Consider the following 19,317-nt stretch of genomic DNA (forward strand, 5'->3'; position numbering starts at 1 on the left):
GCGACGTGATGCCCTGTATTATCGTGATAGCGAATATTGTGTCTTAAAAAATATGATTTATTCCGCTCTACTACCTCAGGTTCAAAACAAACAAAATGGCAGCTTGATGAGGACGACATGTAGTACTTCACCGCGTCCAGCAGAGGCCGCTACAACGCAGCCCTGCTTGATGAGGACGACATGTAGTACCTCACAGCGTCCAGCAGAGGCCGCTACACCGCAGCGCAAGTCGGGAATATTACGAGGAGCAAATCACCTGGCGGACTTTGACTCGCGTCTTTTGAAAGCACGTTTGCGAGCCCACAAAGCACACTTACTGCTAAGTGACACAGTCTCCGTTTAAGATGACAAAGTGACGTTTAAGAGAGGCGACGCTCGCTTCAAGCAGACTCCGCCCCCCCAACCCCCGTGACGTCACGCCTGCATTAAAGCCACGCTCGCAGGAGGTCAGCTGACTTGTTGCGGCGTCGTCGTCGTCGTCATCGTCAACTTTCTTCTTCTTCTCAACTTCTCATCTTGTCCTGCGGGAGCGAGGATGAATCCCACCTGCGGAAGATGCAGCAAGGCAGTTTATCCCACCGAGAAAGTCAACTGCCTGGACAAGGTGACGTCACACTCTCCGCCCTCACGGTGCACACCGCGGGAAAAGTCTTTAAAAACGTCTTCAATTAAAGCAGAAATTGTATTGCAATTCTATTTCAAATACTTGCTGCTCAAATCAACCTGAACAAAATAGTGATTCAATACTTTAAAAAAAAAAAAAAAAAAATGACAGCTGCATGTAGAAAGATGTGGAATTTATAGATGGGACCAAAGTTTATTTTTAGCTTTTTAATTTTTGTCTATTTTATCTTTTTAAATTGTGTATATGTTGGACTTTTGCCAGGCCACTTCATTAGGTACACAAAGTAGCCTCTTTTTCTTCGGATGAATTATTAAATATTTCTAACAATTGTCAGCCAAGAAAGGTCAATAATAATTGAAAAAAAAACAGTTTTGTTTATTGATTTGTTACCATTCAAATACAATTATATTACACTTACCGTATTTCCTTGAATTGCCGCCGGGGCGCTAATTATTTTAAAACCTCTTCTCACTCCGGCGTTTACCAAAGGCATGCGGTAAATGTAGGCCTGCGTCCGTCAAAATTTGATAAAGGTCGGAATATGTGGACTCGTATGAATTTTCTATCACAAACGGATGATCTTGGGTGTCGCTGAGCGGAACATTAATGCTAACATTAGCATGCTAACAGTTAAAATCTGTCAAAAACCAAGATATGTAACTCTGTGGCATAAATTGATTGACGTGGACCCCGACTTAAACAATTTGAACAACTTAGTGTACGGAATATGTACTGTACTGTTTCATATCATGTATTCTCTTCCTTTATATCAACTTATAGAAGATTCAATCAATCCATCGATGCTATTTTAAGTGACCTTTTTATACCCAGAATGCACCAGGACAACAATTACAATGGCTGCCTGTGTGGAGCTATGATGCTAGGCTATGTTTGTTTTGGCCTCATTTGTGGAGGGAAAATCAGTGTTTTGTTTTAATATGACCTGTGTGTGTGTGTATATATATATATATATATATATATATATATATATATATATATATATATATATACACACACAATATTTAAGGTTTTATTGTTCATACCTCTGGCATCGTTGTGTGTGTGTGTGTGTGTGTGTGTGTGTGTGTGTGTGTGTGTAGTACTGGCACAAAGGTTGTTTCAGCTGTGAGGTGTGTAAGATGGCCCTGAGCATGAACAACTACAAAGGCTTCGACAAGCGACCTTACTGCAGCATGTAAGTACACACACAAAGTAGTACAATAATGACACAACCATAGACTAAGTACACACACAAAGTAGGACAATAATGACACAAACATAGTCTAAGTACACACACAAAGTAGTACAATAATGACACACACATAGACTAAGTACACACACAAAGTAGGACAATAATGACACAACCATAGACTAAGTACACACACAAAGTAGGACAATAATGACACAAACATAGACTAAGTACACACACAAAGTAGTACAATAATGACACAAACATAGACTAAGTACACACACAAAGTAGTACAATAATGACACACACATAGACTAAGTACACACACAAAGTAGTACAATAATGACACACACATAGACTAAGTACACACACAAAGTAGTACAATAATGACACACACATAGACTAAGTACACACACAAAGTAGTACAATAATGACACAACCATAGACTAAGTACACACACAAAGTAGGACAATAATGACACAAACATAGTCTAAGTACACACACAAAGTAGTACAATAATGACACACACAGACTAAGTACACACACAAAGTAGGACAATAATGACACAACCATAGACTAAGTACACACACAAAGTAGGACAATAATGACACAAACATAGACTAAGTACACACACAAAGTAGTACAATAATGACACAAACATAGACTAAGTACACACACAAAGTAGTACAATAATGACACACACATAGACTAAGTACACACACAAAGTAGTACAATAATGACACACACATAGACTAAGTACACACACAAAGTAGTACAATAATGACACACACATAGACTAAGTACACACACAAAGTAGTACAATAATGACACACAGACTAAGTACACACACACAAAGTAGTACAATAATGACACACACATAGACTAAGTACACACACAAAGTAGTACAATAATGACACACGCATAGACTAAGTACACACACAAAGTAGTACAATAATGACATACACATAGACTAAGTACACACACAAAGTAGTACAATAATGACACAAACATAGACTAAGTACACACACAAAGTAGTACAATAATGAGACACACATAGACTAAGTACACACACAAAGTAGTACAATAATGAGACACACATAGACTAAGTACTCACACAAAGTAGTACAATAATGACACACACATAGACTAAGTACACACACAAAGTAGTACAATAATGACACACACATAGACTAAGTACACACACAAAGTAGTACATAATGACACACACATAGACTAAGTACACACACAAAGTAGTACAATAATGACACACACATAGACTAAGTACACACACAAAGTAGTACAATAATGAGACACACATAGACTAAGTACACACACAAAGTAGTACAATAATGACACACACATAGACTAAGTACACACACAAAGTAGTACAATAATGACACACACATAGACTAAGTACACACACAAAGTAGTACAATAATGAGACACACATAGACTAAGTACACACACAAAGTAGTACAATAATGACACACACATAGACTAAGTACACACACAAAGTAGTACAATAATGACACAAACATAGACTAAGTACACACACAAAGTAGTACAATAATGACACAAACATAGACTAAGTACACACACAAAGTAGTACAATAATGACACACACATAGACTACGTACACACACAAAGTAGTACATAATGACACACACATAGACTAAGTACACACACAAAGTAGTACATAATGACACACACATAGACTAAGTACACACACACAAAGTAGTACAATAATGACACACACATAGACTAAGTACACACACAAAGTAGTACAATAATGACACACACATAGACTAAGTACACACACAAAGTAGTACAATAATGACACACACATAGACTAAGTTAACACACAAAGTAGTACATAATGACACACACATAGACTAAGTACACACACAAAGTAGTACAATAATGAGACACACATAGACTAAGTACACACACAAAGTAGTACAATAATGACACACACATAGACTAAGTACACACACAAAGTAGTACAATAATGACACAAACATAGACTAAGTACACACACAAAGTAGTACAATAATGACACAAACATAGACTAAGTACACACACAAAGTAGTACAATAATGACACAAACATAGACTAAGTACACACACAAAGTAGTACAATAATGACACAAACATAGACTAAGTACACACACAAAGTAGTACAATAATGACACACACATAGACTAAGTACACACACAAAGTAGTACAATAATGACACACACATAGACTAAGTACACACACAAAGTAGTACAATAATGACACACACATAGACTAAGTACACACACAAAGTAGTACAATAATGACACACACATAGACTAAGTACACACACAAAGTAGTACAATAATGAGACACACATAGACTAAGTACACACACAAAGTAGTACAATAATGACACACACATAGACTAAGTACACACACAAAGTAGTACAATAATGACACAAACATAGACTAAGTACACACACAAAGTAGTACAATAATGACACAAACATAGACTAAGTACACACACAAAGTAGTACAATAATGACACACACATAGACTACGTACACACACAAAGTAGTACATAATGACACACACATAGACTAAGTACACACACAAAGTAGTACATAATGACACACACATAGACTAAGTACACACACACAAAGTAGTACAATAATGACACACACATAGACTAAGTACACACACAAAGTAGTACAATAATGACACACACATAGACTAAGTACACACACAAAGTAGTACAATAATGACACACACATAGACTAAGTTAACACACAAAGTAGTACATAATGACACACACATAGACTAAGTACACACACAAAGTAGTACAATAATGAGACACACATAGACTAAGTACACACACAAAGTAGTACAATAATGACACACACATAGACTAAGTACACACACAAAGTAGTACAATAATGACACAAACATAGACTAAGTACACACACAAAGTAGTACAATAATGACACAAACATAGACTAAGTACACACACAAAGTAGTACAATAATGACACAAACATAGACTAAGTACACACACAAAGTAGTACAATAATGACACAAACATAGACTAAGTACACACACAAAGTAGTACAATAATGACACACACATAGACTAAGTACACACACAAAGTAGTACAATAATGACACACACATAGACTAAGTACACACACACAAAGTAGTACAATAATGACACACACACATAGACTAAGTACACACACAAAGTAGTACAATAATGAGACACGTAGACTAAGTACACACACACAAAGTAGTACAATAATGACACACGTAGACTAAGTACACACACACAAAGTAGTACAATAATAAAGTAGGATGTTGTTTACATTGCAGGCATTACCCTAAGACTTCCTTCACCATCGTCACGGACACACCTGAGAACCTGAGACTCAAGCAACAGAGCATGCTCAACAGTCAGGTGAGTGAGGCTCCGCCCACTTGCAGCGGAACCATCTTCTAATATATATATATATAAATATTTCTTTTTTTATTCATATATTTTTTTTTCCAATACTTTCTGATATTTTAATTGTAGAATTAAATTAATCGTAAAGAACACAAATTTAACATTTACATCCAATTAAAAAGTTTGTTCTCGTTTTCATGATCGTGATATTTAGTATTTTGTCGTTTCACCGTCACCGTTTGTCAAAATTTGAAGGTGTATTTTAGTATGGTCATAATATTAATTATTATTCAAGTTGTGAATGTCCATCCATTTCCTCATTATGGTCGCAGGTAAGCTGGAAACTACCTAATATTTTTGTACAATAATAAACAAATATATTAATAAAATACTACAATATATATATATATACATATATATATATATATATATATATATATATATATATATATATATATATAAATATATATATATATATATATTATATATATAATATATATATATATATATATCAATGAGACAAAAAGCCATGCAATATGGAATATATGTGTAAAAAGTATATAATATATAAGCATATTAATCAGTGAATGTTTGAAAGTTAATTCAGTTTTATTGAAGAAAAAGGTCAAATGCAAACGTGTATTTGTGTTATAAAGTGATGGTGTGAAAGTCCAAGGAGTGTTTTTCCAAATCCTGTCCGTCTTAAAGTCATCCGAGCAGCAGCTGAGCGTTTAGAACCATAAAAGTCTCGAGTGTGCAGCTCTCACACACTGAGAATATTCTTCATAGTCACAACATGACTCACCACTCCGTGTGTGTGTGTGTGTGTGTGTGTGTGTATGAGTGCATAAGTATTTGGTGTGATGCACACATCCCTAGAATGTAATATTAAGTGTGTTGTGTCATGAAAAATTAAAGCTGCAAAAATTAAAGCTGCTGTTTCCTGCCTTTACCCATTCAACATATCTTTACCTGCACTTTACCTACCTTCCCTGCATCCTGGGGTCACACTGGTGCTTTTTCCTGTCACCCATACACGCTGGTGCTTCCTGCCATCACCAAAGACAACATATATTTACCTGCACATTACCTACCTTCTCTGTATCCTGGAGTCAAACTGGTGCCTACTTCTTTCACCCAGTCAACATATATTTACCCGCACACCACCTACCCTCTCTGCATTGTGTGGTCACGCTGGTGCTTTCTGCTCTTAAACGGCCATCTTGAGACGGCAGCAGCTCGTAAAATCAAAACCTCAACAGTTAAAAGAACTCTTTCATCAACTTTTAATCAGAAGTGTTCAATCTCTCTCCCGCGGTAGTTTGAAGCCGACACAACAAACGCGCTCAGAGGAGATAATGTTTGAAAAAAGGTGACAGTTTTTTACAAAACGTTTGTTTTGATGGGGTGATTACCAACTTCCTGTTGATTTTTGCTGAAGGATGTCAATGAATGAAATGTAGGACTAAGTGAGACCTACATAGAGGTTTTTGTTTCATGTCGCTACGACATTCGTAGCGGAAGTTACACTCAGTTTTGTCTGTGTTTTCTTCCCAATAGCAGTTTTGCCTGTGTTTTATTCCTAGGGGGCGCTAGGGCCCAGTTTTGACTTTTGGGGTTTGTTTGTTTTTATTAGATCGCAATTTTCACCAGTCTTGATGTGTTTGTCAGGTTTGGTGAGTTTTGAAGCATTTTAAGAGGGACGAATTCCAACTCAAAGAGGCAAAAATGACATTTTTTCAGGAAAGTTTCGTATTGAAGGGGTTTTTGCCAACTTCCTGTTGATTTTTGCTGAAAGATGTCAATATATGAAATCTAGGTCTACGTCAGACCTGCATAGAGGTGTTTGTTTCATGTCTTTACAACATTTCCAACGGAATTTACAAGCAGTTTTGTTCATGTGTGGTCACGCTGGTGCTTCCTGCTTTTAAGCAGCCATCTTGAGACGGCAGCAGCGCAGCAGCGTCAGCGCAGAAGTTCTTTGAAGGCTCGTAAAATCAAAACCGGTGCAGTTGAAAGAACTCTTTCATCAACTTCTAATCAGAAGTGTTCAATCTCTCTCCTGCGGTAGTTTGAAGCCGACACAACAAACGCGCTCAGAGGAGATAATGTTTGAAAAAAGGTGACAGTTTTTTACAAAACTTTTGTTTTGATGGGGTGATTGCCAACTTCCTGTTGATTTTTGCTGAAGGATGTCAATGAATGAAATGTAGGACTAAGTGAGACCTACATAGAGGTTTTTGTTTCATGTCGCTACGACATTCGTAGCGGAAGTTACACTCAGTTTTGTCTGTTTTCTTCCCAATAGCAGTTTTGCCTGTGTTTTATTCCTAGGGGGCGCTAGGGTCCAGTTTTGACTTTTGGGGTTTGTTTGTTTTTATTAGATCGCACTTTTCACCAGTCTTGATTTGTTTGTCAGGTTTGGTGAGTTTTGAAGCATTTTAAGAGGGACGAATTCCAACTCAAAGAGGCAAAAATGACATTTTTTCAGGAAAGTTTCGTATTGATGGGGTTTTTGCCAACTTCCTGTTGATTTTTGCTGAAAGATGTCAATATATGAAATCTAGGTCTACGTCAGACCTGCATAGAGGTGTTTGTTTCATGTCTTTACAACATTTCCAACGGAATTTACAAGCAGTTTTGTTCATGTGTGGTCACGCTGGTGCTTCCTGCTTTTAAGCAGCCATCTTGAGACGGCAGCAGCGCAGCAGCGTCAGCGCAGAAGTTCTTTGAAGGCTCGTAAAATCAAAACCGGTGCAGTTAAAAGAACTCTTTCATCAACTTCTAATCAGAAGTGTTCAATCCCTCTCCTGCGGTAGTTTGAAGCCGACACAACAAACGCGCTCAGAGGAGATAATGTTTGAAAAAAGGTGACAGGTTTTTACAGAACTTTTGTTTTGATGGGGTGATTGCCAACTTCCTGTTAATTTTTGCTGAAAGATGTCAATGAATGAAATGTAGGACTAAGTGAGACCTACATAGAGGTTTTTGTTTCATGTCGCTCCGACATTCGTAGCGGAAGTTACACTCAGTTTTGTCTGTGTTTTCTTCCCAATAGCAGTTTTGTCTGTGTTTTATTCCTAGGGGGCGCTAGGGCGCAGTTTTGACTTTTGGGGTTTGTTTGTTTTTATTAGATCGCAATTTTCATCAGTCTTGATGCGTTTGTCCAGTTTGGTGAGTTTTGAAGCATTTTAAGAGGGACGAATTCCAACTCAAAGAGGCAAAAATGACATTTTTTTGGGAAAGTTTTGTATTGAAGGGGTTTTTGCCAACTTTCTGTTGATTTTTGCTGAAAGATGCTAATGTATGAAATCTAGGTCTATGTCAGACCTACATAGAGGTCTTTGTTTCATGTCTGTACGACATTCCTAACAGAAGTTACAAGCAGTTTCGTCTGGGTTTTTTCCTAGGGGGCGCTGGAGCGCAATTTTGACTTTTGGGGTTTGCTTTTTTATTAGATGGCAATTTTCGCCAGTCCTGATGTGTGTGTAAAATTTGGTGAGTTTTGAAGCATGTTAAGGGGGTCAAATTACAGATCAGCGTTTCTGGATGTTGTTGATAAATGGCTTTCGCTTTGCATAGTAGAGCTTTAACTTGCACTTTGAAGCATTTTGATTGGGTCAAATTACAGCACAAAGAGGCAAAAATGAAATTTTTTTAGGAAACTTTGCGCAGGGGTTCTTTGAAGGCGCGTAAAATCAAAACCGGAGCAGTAATCAAAACTTTGTTGGATAGTTTTAATCAAAAGGGTTCAATCTCTCTCCTGTGGAGTCCTTTTGCAATGGGCCTGCGGACCCTAATAATAATAAAACCGTAGAAATACAATAGGGTCCTCTCTCCCAAAGGGACATCGGTCCCTAATATTATTTATTGAACTTTTGCAGCGAGATACAAGATAATGTTGTTTTAGAAATGTCATTCATAAAAGTATATGTTGATAAAGTGAAGTGCATATCAAAAATCTGTCCCTCTGTTTGTTAAATGTTGGTTTGGCTAAAGAAGTGTAGCTTTACCAAACACAATCTTGTATAGAATAATAAAACAAGAATATCAAACAATTAATTTTGTATTTAAATACAGTATTTTATAGATCAGGGGAGTCCAAAGTGCGGCTCTGGGGCCAATTTCTTATTGGCCCTCATATCAAATGAAATTAGTAGCAAAACTCCACAAACACACAAAAATATGTTTTGCAGATGTAAAAACTATTTTTTTGAATTAAAAAAATAATTTGCGAGTAAAAACTTTTTTTTTTCAAATATTCACAAGTTAAAAAAAAAAATCTTAAATTTTTTTGTAAAATTTTAAAAATATGCTCAAGTAATGATAAATGGGTTGTACTTGTATAGCGCTTTTCTACCTTCAAGGTACTCAAAGCGCTTTGACACTACTTCCACATTTACACACACATTCACACACTGATGGAGGGAGCTGCCATGCAAGGCGCCAACCAGCACCCATCAGGAGCAAGGGTGAAGTGTCTTGCTCAGGACACAACGGACGTGACGAGGTTGGTACTAGGTGGGGATTGAACCGGGGTCCCTCGGATTGCGCACGGCCACTCTTCCACTGCGCCACGCCGTCCCTATAATTAATAAGTAATATTATTCACTTTATTATAAAAACTATTTACAAGTAAAACAACACATTTCTTCAACTAAAAAAATATTTTGAAGTATAAAAACTATTTTCTTCAATTAAAGAAATGTTTCACTAGTACAAAAAACAATGTTCTTCAATTTAAAAATATTTGCAACTAAAAAAACAAATATTTTTAATTATAAAAACAATTTTCTTAAATTGAAAAAAAGTATTTTTTTTGTAAAATTTAAAAAATATGCGCAAGTAAAAAACGTTTTTATTTTATTAGAAAAACTATTTGCAAGTGAAAGAAGAATATTCTTCAATTCAAATTTTTTTTAAGTATAAAAACTATTTTCTTCAATTAAAGAAATGTTTCCTTAGTTAAAAAAAAACTGTTTTTTAATTTAAAAAATATTTGCAAGTAAAAAACAAATTTTCTTCTATTAAGAAAACATTTGTAATTTTAAAAACAATTTTCTTCAGTAAGGAAATGATTCATAAGTATATAAACAATTGTATTCTATGTAAAAAAAATGAAATAATTTCCAAGTAAAAAAATGTTTTCCGTAAATCCCCAAAAATTTGCAACTAATATTTATCTTCTTGAATCAAAAAAATACGCACAACCCAAAAAAAAATTTCCAATTAGAAATACTATTTGCAAGTAAAAAAAAAAACTATTTTAATTCAATTAAAAAAATATTTTAAGTATAAAAAACATTTTTTCCAATTAAAGAAATGATTAAAAAGTCCCCAAAAATATTTTTTCAATTAAAAAAAAATTTGCAAGTAAAAAACATTTTCTTCTTTTAAAAAACTTTGTAATTATTAAAACAACTTTCTTCAATAAAGAAATGATTGACAAGTATAAAACAATTGTATTGAATTAAAAATATTTGCAAATACAGTATAAAAACATTTGTATTCAATTGAATGTTTGATCCTGTTCTGTCTCCCTGTAATGTTTGATCCTGTTCTGTCTCCCTGTAATGTTTGATCCTGTTCTGTATCCCTGTAATGTTTGATCCTGTTCTGTTTCCCTGTAATGTTTGATCCTGTTCTGTCTCCCTGTAATGTCTGATCCTGTTCTGTCTCCCTTTAATGTCTGATCCTGTTCTGTCTCCCTGTAATGTTTGATCCTGTTCTGTCTCCCTGTAATGTTTGATCCTGTTCTGTCTCCCTGTAATGTTTGATCCTGTTCTGTCTCCCTGTAATGTTTGATCCTGTTCTGTCTCCCTGTAATGTTTGATCCTGTTCTGTCTCCCTGTAATGTTTGATCCTGTTCTGTCTCCCTGTAATGTCTGATCCTGTTCTGTCTCCCTGTAATGTCTGATCCTGTTCTGTCTCCCTGTAATGTCTGATCCTGTTCTGTCTCCCTGTAATGTTTGATCCTGTTCTGTCTCCCTGTAATGTCTGATCCTGTTCTGTCTCCCTGTAATGTTTGATTCTGTTCTGTCTCCCTGTAATGTTTGATCCTGTTCTGTCTCCCTGTAATGTCTGATCCTGTTCTGTCTCCCTGTAATGTCTGATCCTGTTCTGTCTCCCTGTAATGTTTGATCCTGTTCTGTCTCCCTGTAATGTCTGATCATGTTCTGTCTCCCTGTAATGTCTGATCCTGTGTTAGATCCTGTTCTGTCTCCCTGTAATGTTTGTCTGATCTTGAATGCGATTGTGCTGAAAATGTTAATTTCCCCTGTGGGATTAATAAAGTATTTGTGATTCTGATTAACTCAATATTTTGTGTGATTACTCGAATGAGATAACTTCTTATTTTTGACAGCCATCATTAATTCCACTTTTCTTTATCAGCCATAAAGCACAAAGCTAACGCGCATGTTTTCGTCAGCGAGCTTAGCGTAAATGTCGTACATTTTTTTCTTTTAGCATCTTCAGTGGACAACATGTATCGAAGTGGCCCGCCCTCAGTGGAAAAAGTTTGGACACCCCAAATCTAGATGCTAACACGTTACAAAAGAATTGTTTTCTTCCATTCTTGTAGTCAAACGAGGCCGAGCTAACCGCTAACGTCACCCAAAACTTGTTTTCAGGTGAAAGAAGAACTATTGTGTTGCAAAGTTGACTTTTGTGAAATGTCAACTCGCTTTTTTAGCAGAAGAAAGTCAGAAAAGAGTTGACTTAGTGTGTAAAGTGTGTGTTTCCTGGCAGGCTCTCTACAAGGAGGAGTTTGAGAAGAACAAAGGCAAAGGTTTCAGTGTGGTGACCGACACTCCCGAGATGCAACGGCTGAAGAAGACTCAGGACCAGATCAGCGACGTAAGGAACTCAAAAAAAAATAAACATTTGCTTCACATTTTCATAGCAGACTATAAAAGTACATATGAGCATGCTGCCATCCGGTGGCCGGCTATGGGTATCGCAACCCTGAACAAAAGTCAGTTTTTTGTTCAGAAGGAAGTGAAGCGTCCCAGTTGGTGAAATACAAACCCTGTTTCCATATGAGTTGGGAAATGGTGTTAGATGTAAATATAAACAGAATACAATGATTTGTATTCTGTGATATGATTTGTATTCAGTTGAATATGCTACAAAGACAACATATTTCATGTTCAAACTCATAAACTTAGTTTTAATAATTAACTTAGAATTTCATGGCTGCAACACGTGCCAAAGTAGTTGGGAAAGGGCATGTTCACCACTGTGTTACATCACCTTTTCTTTCAACAACACTCAATAAACGTTTGGAAACTGAGGAAACTAATTGTTGAAGCTTTGAAAGTGGAATTCTTTCCCATTCTTGTTTTATGTAGAGCTTCAGTCCTTCAACAGTCCGGGGTCTCCGCTGTCCTATTTTACGCTTCATAATGCGCCACACATTTTCCATGGGAGACAGGTCTGGACTGCAGGCGGGCCAGGAAAGTACCCACACTCTTTTACTACGAAATCACGCAGTTGTAACACTTGTCTTGCTGTAATAAGCAGGGGCGTCCATGATAACGTTGCTTGGATGACAACATATGTTGCTCCAAAACCTGTATGGACCTTTCAGCATTAATGGTGCCTTCACAGATGTGTAAGTTACCCATGCCTTGGGCACTAATGCACCCCCATACCATCACAGATGCTGGCTTTGGAACTTTGTGCCTATAACAATCCAGATGGTTATTTTCCTCCTTGTTCTGGAGGACACCACGTCCTCTGTTTCCAAATATAATTTGAAATGTGGACTCGTCAGACCACAGAACACTTTTCCACTTTGGATCAGTCCATCAAAGATGAGCTCGGGCCCAGCCAAGCCAGTGGCATTTCTGGGTGCTGTTGATAAATCGGTCTGGCTTTGCATAGCAGAGTTTTAACTTGCACTTACAGATGTAGCAACCAACTGTAGTTACTGACAGTGGTTTTATGAAGTGTTCCTAAGCCCATGCGGTGATATCCTTTACACACTGATGTCGGTTTTTGATGCAGACCGCCTGAGGGATCAAAGGTCCGTAATATCATCGCTTAAGTGAAGTGATTTCTCCAGATTCTCTGAACCTTTTGATGATTTTACGGACTGTAGATGGTAAAATCCCTAAATTCCTTGCAATAGCTCGTTGAGAAATGTTGTTCTAAAACTGTTTGACAATTTGCTTACAAAGTGGTGACCCTCGCCCCATCCTTGTTTGTGAATTACTTAGCATTTCATGGAAGCTGCTTTTATAGCCAATCATGGCACCCACCTGTTCCCAATTAGCCTGCACACCTGTGGGATGTTCCAAATAAGTGTTTGATGAGCATTCCTCAACTTTATCACTCTTTTTTGCCACATTTCCCAACTTCTTTGTCACATGTTGCTGGCATCATATGCAACTGAATATGGCTTGAAAAGGATTTGCAAATCATTGTATTCTGTTTATATTTACATCTAACACAATTTGCCAACTCATATGGAAACGGGGTTTGTAAATACACAAAATAAACAATTGTGTAGTGTGTGCGGTGTGTAGTGCTACACAACTGAACGCAAGGAAGTGCCGACGGGGAATATTTCCAACATTTCTCTCTGCTGTCTTCCCTCAAGAGGCGGCCCTATATGGGCACAAGCTCTCAGATGTGGACACTCGCTCAACATCCGCTCACACACACACACACACACACACACACACACACACACACACACACACACACACACACACACACACATTCCACACTGCGTAGAAATAAGCAGTCAAGATGTTTTTCTCCATGAATATTGTCTTAGTGTTAATAAACTTCTCCATATTTGGCAACACATTTTTAACCTTGAAAGAAATGATCAAAAGTTCCAATAAAAATCTAACATGATATAAAACTAAATTTGTCAAGTTAAAAAAAAGTCCCCCCCCCTCCAAAAGAATAAAAAAAATCAGAATGTACTAATGATCGTTGCCTGAGTGGCGTTAACATTTTTTATCATTTTTTTTTATAAGAAATTGTTTTTGTTTTTTAAAATGAATAGTAAATTAAATATATAATCCCCCCCCCTCCCCCCAAAAAATTATAATAATAAATAATAAATAAATCAGGTTGCAAATCAGGTTGCAATGTTATGATCATTGCCTGAGTGGCGTTAACATTTATTATTATTATTTTATAAAGTTGTTTTCGTTTTATAAAATACATAGTAAATTAAATATATAATCCCCCCCCCCAAAAAAAATAAATTAATCAGGTTGTAATGTAATGATCATTGCCTGAGTGGTGTTAACATTTTTTATCATTATTTTTATAAAAAAAATGTTTTGGTTTGTAAAATAAATAGTAAATTAATATATAATCCCCCCCCCTCCCCCTCAAAATATAGAAATAAATAAATAGTAAATAAATCAGGTTGCAATGTTATGATCATTCCCTGAGTGGCGTTAACATTTATTATTATTATTTTATAAAATTGTTTTTGTTTTATTAAATAAATAGTGAATTAAATATATAATCCCCCCCCCCAAAAAAAATAATAATAAATAAATCATGTTGTAATGTAATGATCAATGCCTGAGTGGCGTTAACATTTTTTAAATCATTTTATAAAATTGTTTTTGTTTTATAAAATACATAGTCAATTAAATATATAATATATAGATATAATACAATAAAAATAGATTTAAAAAAATAATTTCAAGTGTACAGTAAGTGCTTTAAAAAAGTTTGCATTTAGACTTAGACAAAAATGTATTAGACAAACTTTTTTGATCCACAAGGGAAATTGTTCCATTTTAGTATTTCGGTGTAAGAGTTAGTTAGTTAGTTACTTAGTTACTTAGTTACTTAGTTATTTCTTTGGTCAGTGGTTTAACAAAATAAACCAAGAGTTTTACATAAACAAACAATGTCAAGTACAAGAAAAGCTTCCAACAATTATGAAATTTCCCCTGCACAACATATTATAAATACACTTTGTACACAACATATTATAAATACACTTTGTACACAACATATTATAAATACACTTTCTTTAAATGAGTGAATGGAAGTGGAACATTTGAAGGAATCATCCAAGCTGCATCCAAGAGCCTCCCAACATGTTTACAACATTTACAGTTGAGTTTTTAAAAGAAAAAAAAACATTAAATGTCACAATATTGTGGTGGAAACCACGTGACGTTGAGGCTTTAAGAACAAATGAGTGTTGTCCAAGTCAAGTCTGGCGCCCTCTGGTGGCCATGTTGCGTATGTGCAGATTAAGTACCACGAAGACTTCGAGAAGAGTCGAGTGCGAAGTGACGCGCCGCCTCCAGAAAACAGACAAGGTGACTCCTCCTCGCACACCAAGCTCGCTTTATTACTACTTTTTTTTCAAACAAAACTCTTGTTTTTGTTTCCCGCTGTACCCGAAGACGAACCATCCAGCCAGGAGGCGACACAGCTTCCTGCTATGGCGCCCTCTGGTGAAAAGGTGAGGACATTACATGGTCATTGTGTCGCAGGGGAATCTGACCTTCCAGGATTGTTGGTTGAAATTTTTATTAGTAGATTGCAAGTACAGAACATATTTTAAAAATAGAATATTTTTATCCTCAAGACCTTCTAATGTGCAACATTGCAGTTTAGCCTTTGAACTTAGAGAAGAACTTCCATCCATCCATCCATTTTTTACCGCTTGTCCCTTTTCTGTGAACATATATCGAATGTAAATACAAGAAAACATCAATTAGAAGTAAAAAGTAAAAAACTATTACTACTCACCAGTGTCACTGCGCCAGAAAAGTAGTTCCTCTGTGTTAGCTCTGACGATAACAATGTAGCCTGCAGTGTTAGCCACCTCCTGCTAGCAGTTTTTTACTATTCAGAACGTACCGAAAAAGGGGAACCCTTTAAAAATAGAAGATTTTTATCCTCAAGACCTTCTAATGTGCAACATTGCAGTTTAGCCTTTGAACTTAGAGAAGAACTTCCATCCATCCATCCATTTTTTACCGCTTGTCCCTTTTCTGTGAACATATTTAGAATGGAAATACAAGAAAACAAATCAATTAGAAGTAAAAGTAAAAAACTACTCACCAGTGTCACTGCGCCAGAAAAGTAGTTCCTCTGTGTTAGCTCTGACGATAACAATGTAGCCTGCAGTGTTAGCCACTTCCTGCTAGCAGTTTTTTACTATTCAGAACGTACCGAAAAAGGGGAACCCTTTAAAAATAGAAGATTTTTATCCTCAAGACCTTCTAATGTGCAACATTGCAGTTTAGCCTTTGAACTTAGAGAAAAACTTCCATCCATCCATCCATTTTTTACCGCTTGTCCCTTTTCTGTGAACATATTTAGAATGGAAATACAAGAAAACAAATCAATTAGAAGTAAAAGTAAAAAACTACTCACCAGTGTCACTGCGCCAGAAAAGTAGTTCCTCTGTGTTAGCTCTGACGATAACAATGTCGCTGTAGCCTGCAGTGTTAGCCACCTCCTGCTAGCAGTTTTTTACTATTCAGAACGTACCGAAAAGAAAAACCCTTTAAAAATAGAAGGTGTTTGTCAGGTTCAAACACTGATGACATCTATTAAACAAGACAAAAGACAAAGAATCAAACAGACAGAAATAAATTTGGACTCAGATCTGAGGAGAAACATGGCCACTGTACTCTCCGTACAGTCCTGCACCACACTCTCTCCCAAGATCATACTCCTCCTTCTTTATTTGACTTTCTACCCCCCCCTTCCCACTACTGCTTCAGGGAAGTGGGTCGTAAACAGCGTTGCCTTCGGTTCCCGAACAGTTCAAAAAGAGTTCCAAAAAAGCGTTCAAAGAGAGTCCTATAAATCGTTCAAAGAGAGTCCTATAAATCGTTCAAAGAGAGTCCCATAAAATACTACAAAAAGAGTTCCTCTGGAAGTTGGACAGATCCTGCCATCTGTCCGCTTTGTAGCCCGAGTGGAGTTTTTCGAGCATTCTTCTTGGAAGGTTTCAGCCTTTTGTCTTCTTGTCCGGAACACAACGTAATACAAAGTTTTTTGGTGATAATTTAGAAACAATTATTCTAATAGTGTTTCTCCTCAAGACTTCTAATGCAGTTTAGCCTTTGAAGTTGGAGAAGTTTTGCAGTACAATGAAGACATTTAGAATGAGGATATAAGAAGGGAGTTTGAAGACTTGTGTGTGGCCCCCGGCCCCCCTGGCCCTGCAGCAGGACTACCAGGCCCTGTACAGCTACACGGCGGCAGAGGCCGACGAGGTCTCCCTGCAGGAGGGCGACCTCATCCGGGACGTGGAGCCCATCGACGAGGGCTGGGTCTTCGGCAGCAACCAGCGCACCGGACAGCGAGGGATGCTTCCCGCCAACTACGTGCGACCCCTGTGACCAGGACCAAGACCAGGACCAGTGTAGACCGCAGACATCGCTTTTTCCAGGCTTCCTTTGTGTCCACATGTCTAAAATATTTCTATTAAACTTTGAGGCTATTTTTATTGACAAAGGCTCGTTTGACTGACAGCTCACATCTGTCCAAAGTGGGGCCCCCGGGGGCCATTGTGTCATTTTTTAATAGCCCATTCCAAAAAATACTCATTTAAAAACAAAATAAAAAGTGGAAACTGGATTAAGTTTCAATGTTGGCTAAAAACACAAAGTTGTTTCTTTAAAGCTGTCACGCATCCAAAATAATAATCAATCCAAATCAAAGATTTGAAATATTGGTTCCAAATACTTCAAATATTCCACTTTTCAAATAGTTTTGCTGTGTTGTGTGTTTGCCATAAAAAAAAAAAAGGTTTTCTTAATATTTCAAGATTAATTGACGGATGAAGTTGGAGATATTTAATAAAAATAATAATGCAGGACTTGAGATTTTAGTGAGATTATTTTTAAACTGTCTTGGCTCAGAACATAATAATGAATGAAAATGAAAGTTGTGAAGGATTGAGCTGCTGAAAGTGAAGTTTGCTGCACATCAAATAATACATTAAATATATTATTTCAAATATTACATTATATATATTATTTCAAAAATTACACTTCCATTATATTGTATTTTGGGGCTAAACATATAAGTGACTTTACCATCAAGAGCCTGCGGAGCAAGACCTGATCTGGACTGTGTGCTGGGACTAGAAGAAGCAAGGACAGACTTTATTAAGGACAGACTTTATTAGGGGCAGACTTAAGGACAGACTTTATTAGGGACAAACTTTCTTAGGGACAGATTTTATTAGGGACGGACTATTAGGGACAGACTTTATTAGGGACAGACTTTATTAGGGACGGACTTTCATAGGGACAGACTTTCTCAAGGAAAGACTTTATTAGGGAAAAACTTTCTTAGGGACAGATTTTATTAGGGACAGACTATTAGGGACAGACTTTCTTAGGGACAGATTTTATTAGGGACAGACTTTATTAGGGACAGACTTTCTTAAGGACAGACTTTATTAGGGACAGGCTTTCTTAAGGACAGACTTTCTTAAGGAAAGACTTTATTAGGGACAGACTTTATTAGGGACAGACTTTATTAGGGACAGACTTTCTTAAGGACAGACTTTATTAGGGACAGGCTTTCTTAAGGACAGACTTTATTAGGGACAGACTTTATTAGGGACAGACTTTCTTAAGGAAAGACTATTAGGGACAGACTTTATTAGGGACAAACTTTCTTAAGGACAGACTTTATTAGGGACAGGCTTTATTAGGGACAGACTTTCTTAAGGACAGACTTTATTAGGGACAGACTTTATTAGGGACAGACTTTCTTAAGGACAGACTTTATTAGGGACAGGCTTTCTTAAGGACATACTTTCTTAAGGAAAGACTTTATTAGGGACAGACTTTATTAGGGACAGACTTTCTTAAGGACAGACTTTATTAGGGACAGGCTTTCTTAAGGACAGACTTTCTTAAGGACAGACTTTATTAGGGACAGACTTTCTTAAGGACAGACTTTATTAGGGACAGGCTTTCTTAAGGACAGACTTAAGGAAAGACTTTATTAGGGACAGACTTTATTAGGGACAGACTTTCTTAAGGACAGACTTTATTAGGGACAGGCTTTCTTAAGGACAGACTTTCTTAAGGAAAGACTTTAT

General features: G+C 36.7%; 1 protein-coding gene across 2 annotated transcripts; it reads left to right on the plus strand.

Annotated features, from left to right (window-relative positions):
- The first annotated feature begins 371 nt into the window (after positions 1-371).
- On the plus strand, positions 372-17,714 carry LOC133557274 (LIM and SH3 domain protein 1-like). Of its 2 annotated transcripts, none has more exons than XM_061907622.1 (7): positions 372-604; positions 1,726-1,820; positions 5,174-5,258; positions 11,997-12,104; positions 15,487-15,556; positions 15,644-15,702; positions 17,429-17,714. In XM_061907622.1, the coding sequence occupies exons 1-7, from the start codon at positions 536-538 to the stop codon at positions 17,597-17,599; spliced, it is 657 nt and encodes a 218-aa protein (XP_061763606.1). In that variant the 5' UTR covers positions 372-535; the 3' UTR covers positions 17,600-17,714. The 2 variants fall into 2 exon arrangements, with proteins under 2 accessions (XP_061763606.1, XP_061763605.1); XM_061907621.1 differs by having other exon boundaries at positions 388-604; positions 17,426-17,714.
- Positions 17,715-19,317: the final 1,603 nt, after the last annotated feature.

The sequence above is a fragment of the Nerophis ophidion genome, linkage group LG08 (genome assembly GCF_033978795.1).
Source record: "Nerophis ophidion isolate RoL-2023_Sa linkage group LG08, RoL_Noph_v1.0, whole genome shotgun sequence".
NCBI lineage: Eukaryota > Metazoa > Chordata > Actinopteri > Syngnathiformes > Syngnathidae > Nerophis > Nerophis ophidion.

Excerpts from the sequence above, each read along its gene's own strand:
- LOC133557274 (XM_061907621.1), top strand. The coding sequence starts at position 536 with ATGAATCCCACCTGCGGAAGATGCAGCAAGGCAGTTTATCCCACCGAG. Across the intron at positions 12,105-15,486 it reads CTCAGGACCAGATCAGCGAC|ATTAAGTACCACGAAGACTT; the intron begins GTAAGGAACTCA and ends GCGTATGTGCAG. Across the intron at positions 15,703-17,425 it reads TGGCGCCCTCTGGTGAAAAG|CAGGACTACCAGGCCCTGTA; the intron begins GTGAGGACATTA and ends CTGGCCCTGCAG.